This window comes from Siniperca chuatsi, linkage group LG24 (genome assembly GCF_020085105.1).
Source record: "Siniperca chuatsi isolate FFG_IHB_CAS linkage group LG24, ASM2008510v1, whole genome shotgun sequence".
Classification (NCBI taxonomy): domain Eukaryota; kingdom Metazoa; phylum Chordata; class Actinopteri; order Centrarchiformes; family Sinipercidae; genus Siniperca; species Siniperca chuatsi.
In genome coordinates, this window is record NC_058065.1 from 14,648,745 (window position 1) to 14,667,355 (window position 18,611).

At 41.6% G+C, this 18,611-nt stretch overlaps 1 protein-coding gene across 2 annotated transcripts in view; it reads left to right on the forward strand.

Annotated features, from left to right (window-relative positions):
* Positions 1-8,754: 8,754 nt before the first annotated feature.
* The window catches only part of LOC122872284 (fidgetin-like), a 35,470-nt gene continuing 25,613 nt past the window's right edge, over positions 8,755-18,611 (forward strand). The window contains exons 1-2 of one of the 2 annotated variants that reach the window (XM_044188298.1): positions 8,755-9,038; positions 10,751-10,781. In XM_044188298.1, coding sequence (XP_044044233.1) covers positions 10,757-10,781 — 25 coding nt within the window. In that variant the 5' untranslated portion in view covers positions 8,755-9,038; positions 10,751-10,756. Of the gene's footprint in view, positions 9,039-9,221; positions 9,838-10,750; positions 10,782-18,611 lie in introns of those variants that run through there. The other variant, XM_044188297.1, reaches the window with a different exon arrangement.

An 18,611-nucleotide genomic window follows, 5' to 3' on the forward strand; every position in this document is an offset into this window, starting at 1 on the left:
AATTGTTGAACTGAAATTGAAATACATTTTTGCCTAGAAATCAATAGATATATCCTTGGTGGTTGTTTCAACTGTGCTTTTTTGGTCAGAATTGTACTTAGCAAAAAGAAGAAATTTAAGTTTTATTTGTTTTTCTGAAGTAACAGTGCCTCCTACACTAGTGTTCTCCTGAGGGCGAGGTTTTTTGGAATCGACTGCCAGTGGTGGTACTGGCAATTTAATCGGTTAACTAAAATAGTTTGTAATATTACTTCAGCTCCAACAGTTATACAGGATGTTAATCAGCTGGGGGCCAATGTTAGCCATTGCTTAGCCCCATTTTTAATTTGATCACTCCGTACGTTTCTCTGTGTTATCTGTGACGTGATTCCAATCGCTGGGTTCTGTACAGCGTGCTGAGCTTAGCTTTTGTTTTGACAGCCTGGTCATTTGCCAAAGTTAGACTGCTAACACTAGCCAAATCCCCTCCTTTTATAACACAGCACTAAGTGTGCAGGAGCTGCCGATGACTCAGCTGGTGTTGAAATAACATGAGCGAAAAGTAACAACTGGTGGGAATCAGTACTATTGTTAGCAAGCTAGGTTAACTGGCTTCCACTTTCCTAGCTTTCTAGCTGGCACTTTTTGACTGGATTGCATTCTTTACCCAATGGGTCTTTCTAAATGTTGAATGTTGTAAAAAGCTTAAACTGCTATTGGCTGTTAGCCAACACTAGGTGGGCGTGTTGAAAAGAAGAAGTCCCTTAATCAGTGCTTGTAGGCTAAAAAGTATGCTGTTCTCCAATTAGCAGCGTGCCACAGCAGTTTACCGCACGTCTCCTGGCTGACAACTGCAGCCATGGGAGAAGCATCCCATAGGGGCTTGAAACTTATACTCTGTTTCCACAAATTTGTCCACGTCACTTTTACATTATAATTCAAAATCCAGAAAAATAAAAGAGGCATACTTCTCCACCAGTGAACGTCCCAGTTATTCCACAAAGCCAACAGTGTTTTAATCTTCTATGCCACTTAATGTCCGATTTAAATGTTCTGCAGCTTTCAAATATGAATCATGAATATCTGCACCGGGGGTTGGCCAGCACAGTCTATTAGAATACATCACTACCGTACCAGGGGACCACTTTGTGCATCCCTCTAAAATGTATCACATCTCCACTGTAGAGAGGGAGACATGACTTCATGTGTCTTGTGATGTAAGTATTATTACAATTCATGAAATTCAAACACTTATGGCAGGGCCATTAATTTGAACCATGAGCCGTTTGAGAGAGATTTACAGTGGAGTTAAGGGCGATCACACCATTAAAGGACTTGGGAGGAAGACAGAGAGAGACTGCGAGAGATAACTGGTTAGAGCTGGAGCTTGGCAATAGCAGCCGCTGTTTGAATTTCTTCATGTATAAGTGCAGCAATTAATATTTCCGTTTCACGCTCTCAGGTCAAATTCGCAAACATTTCTGTCAGAATTAGAGAGGGAATAGTTGAGTTCTGAAGGTTCACCAGTTAAAACATAACCCCTGCCTTCTGCCTTGGCGCCATCTCAGTCTATATACAAAGTGCTGAATTTTGCATGAGCATATAGCAACTGGAACCCGTTAGTGTTGTTTACTGATACTTCCTTGAGGCGTCTCACTCCGCGCAGCCCATTCTGATAAGAGTGCGAGCAGCTGAGACCTGTCTTCCGTCGGTGCTGTGTGATGGTCTTGTTATACAGCAGAGCATGAAGAAACAACGGGCAGAGGTCAGGACATGCAGACGTATTGCTGTGCTTCAAAATGACCAATCAGGAAGTCTGCTCCCAGCCAATGTACATTTCTCAGATAGAACGGGTACAAATTGACATGTGACTCACAGCAGAAATAGTCTGGGTAGTCCTTCATGCTGTAAGTGCAACAAAAGTTATTTCCCTTTTCCAAGGAAATCAATATTAGGATTTTACTGTGATATGGTATGACAAATACACTTTTTTAACACCATATGTAGTGAAAGATTACGTCCCCCAACAAAGAAAAACATCCTCATGACTTGTGGTACTTACTCTTACAGTAAATCTCTCTCATACTATATCTGTCTGTTAAATATGAGCTACAGCCAGGAGCTTGTTAAAAGCATAAGAACAGCATAAAAACCAAACGCAGGGGGAAACAGCAAGCCTGACTCCGTCCAAAGGTAAAAAACAAATACAACTTTTACAACAACTTCTAAGCTAACGGTCTCCTGGTTGTAACTTCATATTTAATGGACCGATATGGGAGTGGTATCAATCTTCTCATCTAACTCTGCAAAAAAGCTAATAAGCGCATTTCCCAAAATATTGAACTATTCCCTTAAAGGTCCAGTGTGTAGGATTTAGTGGCACCTAGCAGTGAAATTACAGATTGCAACCATTTGAATACCGCTCGCCTCACCCTCCCCTTCCAAGCATGCAGGCCGTGAAACATGTAGAAACCTGTATTATATAAAGAGTACGGTCTCGACCAATGAGATCTCTTCTGCTATGAATTGCCGTTATATAAATAAAATTAAATTGAATTGAAACATGGTGGTGCAACATGGCGACCTTCATGGAAGGGGACCCGTTCCCTATGTAGATAAAAACGGCTTATTTGAAGGCAATGAAAACATGATTCTTATTTTCAGGTGATAATGAAACTACTAAATACAAATCAGGTGCCAAATACTTAGTACAAATATTATATTCCATTTCTGCCTATAGCTCCTAATAAATGTTACACACTGGACCTTTAAGGTTACTTGACTTGACAGGTTGTTGCAGAAATACAAATAGGTTCTTGTCAATTGAACTGGGCTAAATAATGACTGCAAACATAACATGAACAGTGAAAATCCCAACCCCCCCCAAAATGCACCCTTTTTTTTTAGTTTTGGTTTGAACTCAGCTGACTATAATCTTCTCAGAATGGCTCTGGCTCCGTGTTTGCTATCATTTGTCACATGGCCACAGTGTTATGGGTTCAAACAGAAATGTGCAATGGCTCAGTGCACTCCAACAGCACAGTTTTCCATCTCCGCTCTCCCCTGGCCCAGTTTCATTATCCTCAAGGTATTCAAGGAGTAATGGCTTCTAGGGCAAGAAACCCTGTTGGCCATTTCAAGTTCTCTGCCCAGACCTTCTTAGTTATTGTTCAGGAACTGCATGTAAGTGTTTGGAGAGACGCGACAGAATTTAGAAAAGATTTGTACACCTAACTGCAGCCGTACCTGCCGACATCCCTCCCATCCTTTTTGAGCTGTACATCTGTTCTAAATGTGATGTTAGGATAAGTAAATGATGTGATCTCTGTGCCCCGCCTTTGAGGATTGAAATACACATTTGAATCTTTTTGCTTTAAAATTGGTTTGACAGTTGAAAAAGTGAGAAAAAAAAATAAAGCCAAGGAGGATTTATTTTAAGTGAAGCCTTGAATCTCACATTCTCCAACCATGTAAGAAATCGTCCACATTCACAGACAGTCATCAAACTATATGAAGTAGAAAACTGCATATGTATTGTTGTTTGTTCCCAAACATAAAATACATTTCCGTGCCAGTGACAAAAATTAAGCAATTTAGCAGCACTGCTTTATGTCAATGAGTCAAAATGGCTTTGTTTATGTACTTTAAATTCAGGCTCTCCGAGGTTTCTACACGGGTAAGAAGTGTCTGTATATGTAAACATGGTCTTTTCTCTGAGGAGCTGCTGTAGTGTAACTTCAGCTCCATTGAACATCACCCTTCACTGGGTTTGAGGTATCCGATTGAGTCCATCCATGTGGAGCGCTATTGAATCAAAAGAGTAAACCTCAAGGACATGGTCCACCACACACACATCTACTGCGTGGAAGCTAAGAAAAATTCTCACATGTACACACGACAGCGCACAAAATAATCTGTTTTGTGTGGGCGTACACAAAGAAAACGTACACACACTTAATAATGCTTGTAATAATAACAGGTGCAGATGTGGGTTTAAAATGTAGTCTGTAACTAATAAGCACCTGCTAAATTTACATTCTAGTCAGTTAATTTTTTTGAAATTCACAAAAGTATATCTTTAGAATTTAAAGTTAAATAGACATTTTTCTGTCGCAGTGTGTTGCATTTGACTCAGAAGCTGTAATGGAACAGAGCAGCTAGTGATTTATCATTTAATCCCAGCACGTGTAATCTGTTACTCTGCAACCCCGGTGAGATGTTTTTCTCATAATTATATTGTTCCTGATTGTCAGACGTTGATTCACATTAGTGGTAGAAAGGCAAATTCTTGCTCAGAGGGAGATTTGTCTCATTTCAAAGAGCCAACAGAGAGAGATGCAGAGAGCTGCTGAGAGATGGACTGGTCAGCAACAATAACCCTGCACTCACCACTGCAGGAGACAACGATGGACTACTGTAGACTCGGCTACACCTCTCAAGTGGTTAATTAAACGAGTCCAAGCACAGAGCTAGCACACAACACTTGGTTTACCATAAACAATGTGATTAAAGTGGCCATGGGCCAGCCAGAATGTAGGGTTGAAAAAATTATTCAGATCACCATGGAGATGTGTGAGAAAAAAAGAGGTCTGAATACAGACAGGGATGTCATTATTACTTTTTTATTCATTATTTTCATAATGACTGTCATTATGCGCAGGCTCTGATTGAATTCCGTTTTGCTAGTCAGGTTTGTGGCGAGCAGAATAATTATCACTTAAGTGATATTAAGATTCATGCTAAACATTTTCATGGTCAGAGCCTCTTCATATTTGGCAAAAGAACTTGCTCAGCTTTGATTATAAAAGAAAAGGAATGGTTTTTAGCTGTAAAAATTTGTTCTGAGGGACAGTAATATTGCAGACCTTTTTAAATACTGTTAAACAGCCATTATTTCCATTAACATGGACAATCTTAGCTCGCTGGAGTGTGAATATTACACATAAGTGTATTGTTTTTGCTTTATTACTTATTAGCAGATTATATTCATGAAGAACATAACCACCAGCTATCTTTGTTCTACATGCAAAATTCATGTGGTCATCAACTCATATAAAAGTGATGAAAACAGATGATTACATCATGGGAAGTGTAATCATCAGTGGACTAATTAATTTACAGCATGTGAAATACAAGAATTGATTAAATCCATGCAGCCATAAAAAAAAAGTCTTTTTTTGCAAAATGGAGAATAATGTGGGTTTTTAGCTGCAAAGAGACTCATCCCTGTCTGGATTTCCTTTCTGGAGCTATTAGAAGAATCCTCCAGGGAATCAGATGAAGTTTGGAAACAATTGTTTGTTAGCATCACCAATCAAATTTTGAAGTCTGATGACACTACATTTCATCATAAGACATGATGTTACACTAGACTGCTCCACCCTATCTCTATGAATGCTGTTGAGGTACTCTTGAGCAAGGCAGCAAAACTCCCAGCAGTTCCAGTAGAGTGCTCACTGCTCTGTGACTTGTTGTACTGGTCACCTGTTTGAAAGAAACCTGCAAAACTCCTTAATTACTTCCCTTAGGTAGCTTTAAGGTTGGTTAAAATCACGCTGACAGTATCATACAGCATATGGCATATATATGCACTTTATGACTTAAACACATTTTATGGCAATTGCTTGTAAACAAACACGTGATGACATGTTTCAGTAGTCCATTACAGAAAATGACATTACTTGGGGACTCTTGTGTACGTTTCACACATCACCCATCCAGAATCTCAAATAAGTCTAATATTTGGACTAATGTTATTGGAGTATAGAAGTTTGTCTATAGGAGCTGTAGCAGCTCGGCCTCTCTGGGGTCTAATTGACCCCAAACATAAGTAACATCACTATGTAAGATACAGTACATTTCTTTGTCTGTCAATGACTTCTTGGCAAACAAAAGGACTATATATATTTACAACATTTTCCTTATATGGTGTAATAACACTGCTTTCTGTTCATGTCTGTATTTTTTGCGACAAAGTAAAGTGTTGTTGATTCCATACTTTTCTACATGTTGGGTTTTAATAAGGTCAGACTAAAAATATATTTAAAGGGAAAGAATTTACAGTACAGGTGAACTTTGCCATTTGAATTGCTGCTGCATAGATGTAGATCTCTGTGTCTCTCTCTGCCTCACACAGTAGCAGGCGGGCCTGCAGCCTACCAATGCGTTCAGTGAGGGGATTTGGCCGGGCTCTAATCAATCACTGACAGATTACCTCCAAAGCCACTTCCACAGCCATTAAAGCAGGACAAATGCAGAATTGCAACTGAACAAGTTGGAGTTTTTAAGCCAACACCAGGACTTCCTGGTTATTTGTCAAAGTCACTGCCGCTGAGCCGCATGAGTGGCTGCGTGAGTGTGTGGGGCTCAGAGGCAAGCCGGCCAGACGTTTGCAATGCGTGCGCGTGTGTGTGTGTGTGTGTGTCAGGGAGAATGAGGGAGAGAGCCAGAGACAGTAACAGAGTGAGTGAGTTATTGTTAGTGTGTGTGTTTTTATGCTCTCAGGTGTGTGTGTGTGTGTGTGTGTGTGTGTGTGTGTGTGTGTGTGTGTGTGTGTGTGCGCGTGTACACACGCCGTCGGCCGCGTCGCTCTCGGCCCAGTGGAGCTTACAGTAAATCACATTCCCTTTATTGCCAAATTTAGCAGCTTATGCTCAATAGGCTCTGCTCAAATCTACGCCGTGTCCCATCAGGGCGTTAGCCTGGGCTCATAAAAGTGGATTGGCCACACACACTAGTCTCTGAGCAAAGACGACTCATCCCCTCTTCTTTTTTCCTACATTATTTCCCCTCTTCTTTATCTGAGCAACTAGAAACACTGTCTGCGCTGTTCTAATCTCCCCTTTTCTCCCTCTGGATTTCCTGCTTTGAGATTCCCCCACCATTGTCCCCCATTCACTGGGGCTTTGTTTATATCAGTGTACATTTGATGGAAGACGCTAAGAAATTGGATATCATTATTTTCATAGCCTGTATTACCAAGGGAACATGGTCTATTGTAAATGCATTGTACAGTTTATAAAGAATGGACATTTTATCCTATAAGCTTTCTTCTTTAGCCAAATTGATTTTGACATTTTTACGTCTTTGCAGACATGGCGGGTTAAATGCTGATAATTATTTGGAAGAGATGAATAAAAATATGAAATGTGTCTAGAAGAGGTGACATCAAAGCGGCGGGGTTTGTTGCATGTTTCCCCTCTTATAGTGCGAATATGGAACATTTGGAGTAGAGGTTTGATTAGTGTGACATTCAACGGGTCCTTTGATAAGGCACTTATTGTGAAAAACGCCTTTGTTTTTGCCTCGTATTAAAGAAAATGCCTTGTACTTCATTTATAGCAATGATTTAATAAATAACACATGAGGGATAATAACAAATCTAGTTTGTTTGTCCTCTTTTTTTTCTACATTTTGGAGTGTGTAGGGCACAAAAAGTGCAGTGAAATGATGAGGGCCGACAGTGAAGTCTGCAGGCACTGGAGTTGAAATTTAGCTGGTCATGTGACTATGACCCCCCCCACCCCCCCTTACCCCACCCCTCCCTCATGACCCTGGAGAGAGAAGGGAGGATAAAAACAATAAAAACATCCCATACCAATACAGGAGGCGGGATTGTATGCTTAGGTGTGTGTGTGTGTGGATGTGTCTTTCCGTGTACATCCTTTAGTGCACTCAGGGTTGTGTGGGTGTCTATGCAGTGTATATGTGTGTGTGTGTGTGTGTGCCCCCATTCAATTAAGAGCTTAAGCTCATTAGTGGCAGACTTACATCATTACCTCTCCAATGGCTAATGAGTTAAAATCTATTTAGATTTATGTTACCGTTAAATCTCCACCACACACACATGCACGCACGCATGCAGTTGGTGTCGGTCACAAATCAGAAAATGTGTCGTAAAATTCAATCTGAAAGTGTCCTGTGATTCTACATAAGACTTTCTATATCAGTGTGGGAGCCTTTTATAGCAACACTGCATATTCAACACACTTGAATTATACCTTTGCCTTCAGTATGTAAATCAGAGAGGAGAAAGAGCATGCTTGGTAATGTATCCGCACACTATAATATACTACAAAGCCCTGTTTTCCTCACTTAAACATTAAAGACGCTAATTTAAGGCTTTTCCTAATTACTAACTAATAATTAGCACTGCTGCACAAAAATAGCAACACTTCTTTACAAAGCTATTACACAGTGATTAGTTGAGTTTTCAATCAATTCTAATTATGCTAACAAATCCTTGATTGCATTGCACCTTGCATTGCAGGCTTGACAAATGTAATGAATTGATGGGATTGTATAGAAAAAAGACAATTAATTATAGACAGTGCAGAGTGAAAGGTGGAGTTGTAGCTCTCAGTAATGCAGAGCTCAGGCCTGCAGGAGTGTATAATCTGCTGCAGCTGGTGCTCTAAAAAACAAAGACTGGGACTAACAGCAGGTGGAGGAAGGAAACAATCCACTTTTCTACATATGCTGCTCACTGGTGACTCAAGGACAACACGTTTGACTCTAAAGACGCGTGCGTGCGCGCGCGTGCGCACGTTAACCTCAGCGCAGAGTGCACATTTGACCCTCCAAATGTTTTTGTGGGCAATTGCTTTTCCTCCACATTTTTATTTACATTTTGCACCCTTTTATTAACCCCACCTTCAACTTTATTTGACCATAAAATATTTTTAGTGGCACGCGCGCTAACAACTTGTGGGGGTGATTAGGAACAATGAACTGACAGTTATTCCATCTTTGATGTCTTGTTTAAATCTGGTCTCCCTGCTGATGCTTTGATAACTGGCTAACTGGGACATTTTCATTCTAATTAGGGCTTCAATTGCTAATTCCATATTGCTGCTATAATTATCACTGGGAGATAGGCGGACACCGGCGGCGCGTTTGCAGTGAGATTTCGGGCAGGCGGGTGTGCAGATTGGCCCCCATGTTCACTTCAGTGGGTTCCCAAGCTGCGGCCACGGGGCTTCTAGGGGTCCTCCAGTGCTCTATAGCAGGGCTGTAGCTTCATGTCACTGTGCTGTTTCCGCACTCAATAGGCTGGAGAGGTGAGTGCCACAGTTGATCCTCACTCTGTTATCTGATTGGTTCTCTAAACCAGTGTGCATTTTATTTTATATCATTTGCAGCCAAAAATTTTACAAACATCAAAAAAAAAAAAACTTTCTGGGTAATAAAACGGCTCTATGACTGATTAGTAGCCTATTTTAAATAGATATACACATTGCCTAAATAAATGTCCATTTTAACAAGTGAATTCCTCCAAAGATTAAAGACTCTGCTTGTCGCAGATGCTCTTAAAGTTAATGTGCAGTAGAATAAAAAGGACTGTCTCACCTTGAATCTGTTAATTTGGGCAAAATTCGGATTCAAGTCAGTAGCAGTGACTTGTTAAAGTGCACATCTCCTGCAGTGCAGTGGGTCCTCAGTCTCTCCTCATTCTATCTTTGGCTTCTAAACCCTTTTCTGTTACGCTTCATCTTTTCTCACCATTTGGACTCCCTTTGACCACTTTAACAACCTTGCCATACAAACCAGACGCCCGTAATAACCTTATAGGCAATAATTGGAATTGAGGTTTTTTTTTTTTTTCTGTACCCCTTTGGACGCATGCGCATTGGGGGAGCGTAGGCTACTGGTCAGTCTGAGAAGCAGCTGTTCAGGGCTGGTGAAATTCCAACATGGCAGTGGCTGTGGTCAGTGTTTCCTGCGTTAACTTGGGATGGTTTCAGCTCGCTCGCAACCCGGCTTAACCTCGGCACCCCGTTCATCAGCAGAACCCCTCCCCGGGATCGATGCGATCCTAACCCCGCACGTGAGAGGTCGACCTGTCGCAAAAAAAAACAGGTAAGGAAGGATAGTCTGGGGATCCGCTGCGTCTGCAATTAGACAGTGGTCAGAGCAGACAGGCAGCGCGTCTGTAGAGGAGAGCAGCTCAGAGCAGCCTGTGCGCGCTGTTTATCTCGGAATAATGCATGTGCAGTTTGTGATTTAACAAGTCTCCCGAATTGCAAACGATAACCTGAGCGCGAATTGCTGTGCAGCCTACGTGTTTTTTTTTGTTGTTGTTTTTTTAATGTGATTTTCAAGGAGCGCACCTGCGCCACGGTTAAATCGCAGAGGCATGGGCACGCAGGCTGCACTGTAGGCTCCCTGCTCCCGTGTGTCGGCTGTGCGGCACTCACTGTGTAGGGGAAAAAAATACACAACTTGCACGCACACGGAGGCTTTCCCAGCCTGTGTGTCAGGCGGCTGCGGCGTTACGGTTACAACAAGTTGCCCTATGCGTGCGTGCAGAGTGCGGACACAATGTCACCGCAGCATGTGTGTGTGTGTGTGTCTGTGTATGTGTTTTTTTGTTTTTTTTAAAGCGTGGACATTTTAGGGCGTTATCAACCGATTTAACTTGACTCGGCATCATTTCCAAACAATCAGTGAGTCGCACCAGTTGATTTTTCTCTCCACCGCTGCCTGTCATCCCGGGTTCCACTTTCTAATGAGATGCATGTAGGTTAGATGCCTCTCCTATTGAGTTGCCTTTCACACGGTTTGAAATCCGAGCAGTGCTGGACCAGAAAAAAAAATAACTGTGTGTGTGTGTGTGTGTGTGTGTGTGTGTGTAATGTAAAGCTTTTTCCCCCCTTCTTTTTTTTTTTTTTTTTTTTTGGTTAAGAGAGGGAATCCTTCCGCTTTTTTCTCCACAAATTAATTCCAATGCTCTCATCTCCTCTTCCTCTCCCTCTTCCTCCCCATGTTCCAGCACGAGATGATCAGCAGCAGCAGCGTCTATGGTAGGTTGATTTTCCATCAACTTATGCACTTTTCTCCTTTTTTTTATTATTATTATTCTGTTAGAAGGTGTAAAAATGCACATATGAGTTTCTGTAGCTGGTGAAGGTGATGGGGAATAGTCGGCATGCCGCACACTGAGAGTATTTATCTGTAAAACATGGGAACATTGGACTGAAACTGACGATCATGTTGGGTGTATATTCCCACCTTCAGCTTGAATTAAAGCTGTGCCTTCATTTGTTTTTATAGGATAAATCTCCAAAATCATAGCTGTCATGTTTAAGTTTTTTTTTTTATTATTATTTTTTTTTATCTTTCTGTTTTGCTCATATCTCACTAATACAGCCCTTTCCCATACAGCCACAGCAGCCACACTACCTGGTAATTCATATAATAATAAAAGTGTGCTACATTTAAATTGCACATGGATTCATTTGCACCCCTTATTAAATATTTTTAACGATATTAGGTAGATTAGTAAGATAAATACAAGTAGTTTTTTTTTTCTCATGTGTGTTCAAACACACACAAACACTCACACACTCCTCCTGCTCTCTCTCTCTCTCACACACACACAACTATGTGCTTTGAGTTTTCTTTTGATTTCGAACTTAAAAATATGCAGTCCTTAGTGAAACAAGTGGCATATGGATGTAATTGCATGTGATTGGAGTCACGGTGAACAAGGCCTCAGTCCCTTGAAAGCCACCAGGATTTATTTATTAGTGACACTTCATGAAAGCTGAATTTACTGATAATTATTAACATTATGATGTGAGGGAATTGTGCATTAATAACAGGAATAAACAGCGTTAATGACAGACTGGGACCTGCAAAAATATATTCTGCCCATTCGAATTTCAGGTATTTTGAAACCTGATTTATGTGAGCTGTTTCTAACACTGCAGACTGTCGTGGCAGGAAATGTGCTCTACATTCATGTAGAACAATGGTGGATTGTTGAAATTGAAAATAGCCATCCCACCCTGTTGCAAGTGAGAACGGCAGCAGATAGTTTTCTAATGAATAATCCCGTTCGAAACCACATTGTGCTTTCTGTACACACGCAGGCTGAACTTCCACCATTGCACATTCTTGGTTTTTGTAGCAGTTATTAGTGAGGACTCAACCTTTCACCCTTGATCTTTCTCTCTGCTCTCTGTCATCCACACACACACACACACACACACACACACACACACACACACACACACACAGTTATTTGCTTCATGTCATGTGCTGTTTCCTCCTTTCTTCTGCTGATGCACTTGTGTGTGTGTGTGTGTGTTGGTTTTACCCATGCGGCACGTGCATTTACTGCCTTCTAAATGTTTGCATTTTTGTGTTTAAAGGTGTGTGTGAGTGTGTGTCTGTAACCTGTAATGAAAATACAGAACGTAGAATAATAATGCTTCTTTTTGAACCTCAGGTGTTAAAATGACATGTTACAGATATATAGGTATACACTTATTTAAATTGCACACAATGAGCACATTAAACCCCACATTTTCTGCAGCTTTTTCATTTCAATTTGTTGATAACTGACTGACTTTTGACTGCACTTGTGATTTAGATTGGATGGATATGAATTTATTAGAGATATTGGAGGACAGGTGAAGAAGTCTCATTCAATCGTTGGCTTGCTTTATTGCAAGCTTTTTGTTAAATAAGAGACTTCTCTGGCTTTCTAGATGAACATATGGGGACTGATGGGGTGCATGAGTTTTGAAATGAGTGTGTGTGTGTGTGTGTGTGTAAGAGACGAGGAAACCCAGGCGCAGCCATGCATGTTCCGTCTTGTGTGTAATGTAAATAATGTAGATAGTCAGCGGTTTGTTTATTCCTCTAAGTCTATTTGTTTGCTACAGTCCCCGGCTTAAGATCCGTCCCTCTGCATCCGCTGTCTGCGCGTGTTGCAGTGACAGTAGCAATAATCCCCCTCATTATACACATAACATATCGCCTCACATCTCCAGCAGTCCCCCGATAAAGCTAATAGGGACAGAGATAGGAGAGATAATAGGAATAGAAGAAAAACTGCTTTACAAGCAGGCGCCCCTTTACTCTGCTTTTATTTATCTAAATACGGACTTTTCCCTCAAATGAATAGAGAGAGCTGGTGTGCTGCAAGGGTGGCTAAGCTACTCCCAGTGGGACCGTATAAATAAATTATCCTGACACTTTCTATCAGTCTGTAATGTTTACCATTAAAAGCTGTTTTACCGTCCCAGAGCCACCGGCGTGCGGTCTAGCCCGCCCCGTGGGACTTCTGCCAGATGTAAGGCGATGTGGGGAAATATTGTGCTTTTTAGACGCACACAGACAGAGAGACGTTTGTTAGTTTCCGCCGCGTCCATATCAGTGGATTTCTCCTGTCTGCACATCCTGACAAAGGGCCTCTTCAAACGAGATCCAGCCAGGGTTGTCATCTTTTAGCAAATATGTTAAGTGTTATCTTTTGTGCTCTCGGCTCGCTGAGCGGAGCTGGACCCCATGGGAGCCCGGCGCATGCAAATAGAACAAATCCCTCTCGGACCTGTCTGTCTGTTTCACTCTCTCCATCTCTCTCTTTCCTCTCTCTGTCTTCTCATCTCCCCCCCCTCCTCTTCCCCACGTTTGCTCGACAGTGCGTCAGCCTGTCTTGTCTCCTTGCTCTCTCATCTATTTCACTCTTTGTCCACTTATTTTCCCTCCTCTCTTTCTCTCTCTCCTTCTCCTCCGTCCCAGAAGACAGTGCTGGGGCTGTGTGTCAGCTAACTGTAGCGAGGTCTGTGTAGTCTTTGTGTGTTTCCCTGCATGCTGGCTGACAGCCCCTCCTCGCTGATCTAAGTTCCTCTCCCAGAGACGGCAGGCAGCTGTCGGTAGCGCCGCTGCCCGAGACGCGTTTCTCCGTAGATGAGTGGACGCCAATTCCTTAAAATCCTTGACACCATGATCCACTCAATCCTCCTCCTCCTCCTCCTCCTCTTTCTCCCCCCTCCTCTCCTCTTTCAGTATTGGTACACTGGCTGCATTTTATTCTTTCAAATTGGGTTTTTTTTTTGGGAGAGGGGGGGCTATGTTGCTGTGACTGACAGTTGCCGGTTGATGGATTTTTTTTCCCCCCATGTTGCAATTGAAGTCGACCCTTTTCTCAAACACACACACACACACAAACAGCGCACCCTCACACACTCCAAATCATATTCATTCTGCCCCCAGTGCTGACTGGTTATTATCCAGTCAGAATCTGATGGGTGTACTTAAGGTGAGGGGTATCCACACAAGACTGACTCAGCTGCGGAATAATACTTAAAGCTTACTACTGCGGACCCTGCTCTAACCTGTGATGCTTAATACTAAGATAATGCTTTTATGTATCACGGTAACACATAACACTTGAAAGATCAGGTGTTTGATCAGGTTTTTGTGCATATGTATTCAATGCTCAGGATGCGATCGAACTGAACTGATGTGTTTTGGTATTGTAAAATATCTAAAAAGTTAAATCCTGGATAAGAAGTAATAGCGGCTTTTAAGTAAAAAAAAAAAAAGTAAGAAAATTAACTTCAAATAAATGTAAGTTTTAATCCAAGTAAACAAGTATGTCAGAGGCGACAACAGCGGCTCCACGGTCACTTCAGGTCCCAATAAAAATTGATCTAAGATCAGTGTCACAAAATTTCCAGACTTTTCCACCTCTTATTCTCCATCCTTGAAGAGACATTCTGCTAAATTCATTTCCATGTTAATTCCAGCATTAAAAGCATTATCTCACTTTCTTTGAACTCCGAATCCCCCAAAATGTTTGAAGTTTCTTTGGTTTATGTAATGCGTCATTTTCATAGGTTTTAATCAAATCAAAGCTGTAGGTTTTTTTTCTCCCTCCTACCTTCTTTGCAATCCGCTGCCCCCTTTTTCTGAATTTTAAGCAGACCCGCGCTCACCTCCCTTTACTCTTTACCAGCAATCTCCACCACCCATGGCCCGGATTCTCTGGCAGATATTAAAACATTCAGCATGTGGAAGTGTTAAATATGCTAAGGACTTATTTAAAAAAAAAAAATAAATCAAACTTCCACTTTGGAATATTCTGCGCCATTAGATCTCAATAGACATGGCGGCATACAGCTTATCCTTTACAATGTGCCTTCAAATGAGAAGGCGCCGTTTCTAATTAGGTTATTGCCATGGAAGTCTTAAGTTAAATTGTGCATTGATATGCGGAGAAGCTCGCCACTCATTTGGCCCGACGATGGAGGACGCCGACGAGAGCCTTTTTTTTTTTTTTGACAACTAGGAGAGAGGAAGGATCTGACTGTAATCTCTCGCCACCGCTGCTCTTCTCTTTCTGGCTCTGGCTGGATGATCTGATTTTGTTAACAGTGAGCCTTGGCTAGATAGTGGCCGTCTGCTGCCCCGCCCCCACCCCCACCTCCCCGTCACCCCCACCTCCCGCCTGCAGCTCAGTTTGAACGTCTTGATTAGGGAGGCATCTTGCGCGAGCGGCAAGTAAGTCGGGCACTTTTGTCTGCGAGGCGGCAAAGGTGTGCGTGCACGTTAATGAACAATGGCTCATTGGGTGCGAGGGAGAATTGGTGTGTGTGTGTGTGTGTGTGTGTGTTTGAGCTTGGCAGGCTGCCAGGGGATGGACACAAAGGATGTTGAGTGGCTGGGCGTGTGGCACAGCATCACTGAGCTGCCTGTGGCCTCTGGGAGATGGACACAAACTGGGAGCGAGAGCAAAAGCAACTGCTATTGCTACATAGCTTCAACTTTAGCAGTGTCTACTGACATTTACAGTCATTACCAAACAGTCCAAAACTCCAAAACCCAAAGATATTCTATTGACTATCATGAATGAAGCAGCAAATCCTCACATTTGAGAAGCTGTAGCATTTCTTTCACTTTTTTTGATTGATAAATGACTGACATGATTAATCAATTACTAAAATCGTTCCAGCTCGAGTCTTTTGTCTAAATTGCATTTGTGCTTAAGTGGAAACGTGTCAAGTGCTTCATCCTGTATGTACGTGGTCTTACCTTGAATTAGGGCCGCAACTAAGGACTTTACTTTAGGAATTTATTGTCAATAAATAATCTGCCGACAATCGATAATTGTCCTGCTCCAGTTTTCCCAGAGTCCAAAGTGTTGTCTTTAAAAATCTTGTCCGAAGATATTCAGTCAATTTACAATCATATAAAGCAGACAAAAAGCAACAAATCCTCATATTGGAGAAGCTGGAACCAGATAATTTTTTGTATTTTTGCTTGAAAAATGACATAAAATTTGTGTATGTTCATGTACCCAGGCCCGCTGGGGAAGGAAGCTGTTTGTATGCTTACCTGTGATTATGTGCATGCATGCTTGTACAGTGTGTGGGTGTATTTGTGTGTGTGTGTGTGTGTGTTTCCCGGCGAACATTAGGATGTTGCTTGTACGACTCTGTTGGCAGGATGGACACATGTGGTAGATAGCTAATGATAGCATGCAGCGTATAATGAGATCCTACTCTCCGTCTGTCTCCCCTACCTGGCATCATGCATTAACCATACAAGAGGAAAAGGAGGCACGCATGGTATTGACTTTTGAGTGGGTGTCTGCTTGTCCGTTGTTGGTTTTGTTTAGCACTCAGAGGTCAGCATGGCTGCAAGCGCCACACATTTATAACAAGTATTTTGTTTTTTCATGGCAGGAGCTCATTTTTTTTTTTTTTTGTAAAACAAGAATCTCTCCTCATCTGCACCTCTTGAGCTCTGTTAAATGGTCGTGAATTGATTTTGGATGTGTTGCAATGCTTAACAAGCCAAATGGGTTCAGTTTGTGGGTTAGTTTGTGTGTTCAGAAGATTATTCTATTAATGTATTGCGCACACTCATAATCCACAGTATGTTGTGTGAGGGAGGTAAGCATTGGCAGTGGTCCATCTTCTTGCCCAGTAACATATATTTATCCTCTTCACTACACAATCCTCTAGGCTGCTCAAATCCCCCAGGGGGTCCCAATGACATGCTTACTAATGTGTGCTTTGGAAATGGAGTGCTATTGTATCCCCTAAATCTCACAAAGCACTGTATGATTTGCCCATTGTCGTTAAATCGCTTTGCTTGTGCCAAGTACTTGCATCTCACAGAGGCTTAATGCTTTGAGGGTTTCAGGGACAGCTTCGAGTTCCTCTTTTGTTGATTTCGGGGAAAAGTGCCAAGACTGCTGCGCTGAATATTGTTTTGAGTATGGAGGAGGGAGGGGAAGAAGGGCCATTGCCAAGCGACTCCATTGAGTCCCGTGAATGGGCCATTCATATTTAGGAGAATCACCCAGATGCCATATTGTTGGCTCAACAACGCTAAATATTCTCCAACAAGGATGGGATTGTAACAGGTTTTTGAATTGTGCAAGTGTAGAAAAAGACGTTGGGAAATTGGGGGAAAAAGAAAAAGTCAGGTCTACAGTCACTCTGAAAAGGCTGAAGAGTAAAGCAAAGACCAATACAACTGCGACATGATAGAGGTCCTACTGTGCTGAAAACGTTTTATTTATATTTATAGTGCAAGAATAGAAGTATTTGTGAAAATAGTCTTCACAGTGTGTGCATTTTTCCTTTTTCTTCAAACAAGCATCAAAACCTCTGCATTGTTATGTACAGAATGTCAGTCAAATAATACATTTTTAAAAGTTATATCAATAATTCATGCCTGTTTAACAAAGTTCCAACATTACCTTTCTTTTATACAGTATATTCATCATATAGTAACATATAACTTAATATGTGCTTACAACCACATTATAGTGTGTTATAAACATGTGTTAAATGTTTATATACTGCTTATAAATGCCAAATGGGGGGTTAAAGTAAGCTAATATTTAATGTATTTTATATTTATTTAACAGCAGCAACAAAACCCTCAACAGTTACTAATATGTATTTGAAACCTATACCAATTACTCATTTTCAATATTAATGATTTTAGAATATGATAAAAATGACATTTAGAAATATTGATGCCATATTAAGTAGTAACTTAACTGTACTGTCAGCATTTAGAAGGTTACAGTCTAAAGTGCAATTATAAAAAAGTTTAAAATATCACTTTAGGAGTTCTGTCTGGGCAGTTTCTGAAGCTCGTCACTGCCATTAGACAGCGTGTCTTTAACAGAAAGCCGGGTGTCCTGCTTGCTGTGGAGGCCTCAGGACAGCAGGTGCTGGTGGTTTTCGATCCCAGGCCAGCAGGGGCGAACAGTATGTGGCTGCTGAGGTCCACAAAATCCCTCTCACTGCACACGGAGCTCTCTTAAGGTCCGGCCGCACTAAACAACCTTGAAACTGCCACTGTAAGCAGCCGAACTCCTGTCCCCGCACCGTCAAAGGGTCTAAGACAGGACTTAACAAAATGTCATTGTGGTCTTTTATGTCATGCATGCACTGAGTATTAATCACGGCTGGATCTGTGCCTGAGAGGCTGATCAAATTTATTGTTTGGCTGCATGGGACAGTAATGGGTGTTTAATTACTCAATAAAAGCCCTTTTATAGATTCCCGGGCCTCCTGTGTGTTGAGCAAATGGTATTGATCTGTCTCCGGGCTGCAACATGATAGCCTGTGAAGGAGAATTAGAGCCGTTAGCCTGCTAGCGCTTTCTCATTCATTAGCTGCATTAGCCAGAGGGTGGTTAAGACGTAGCATCATTGTTAATACCAAAGTCTCAAAGGTTTTTGTGTCTGCCTTGTGTTGTAAAGCTCCGCACACCTCATTTACACAAATATGGATTAGATGAGCAATGTATAACATTGACCGCCGTGGAAAGTGTTTCAATAAAAATCTCCAGGAGAGTCGTTTTTCTTTTAAACA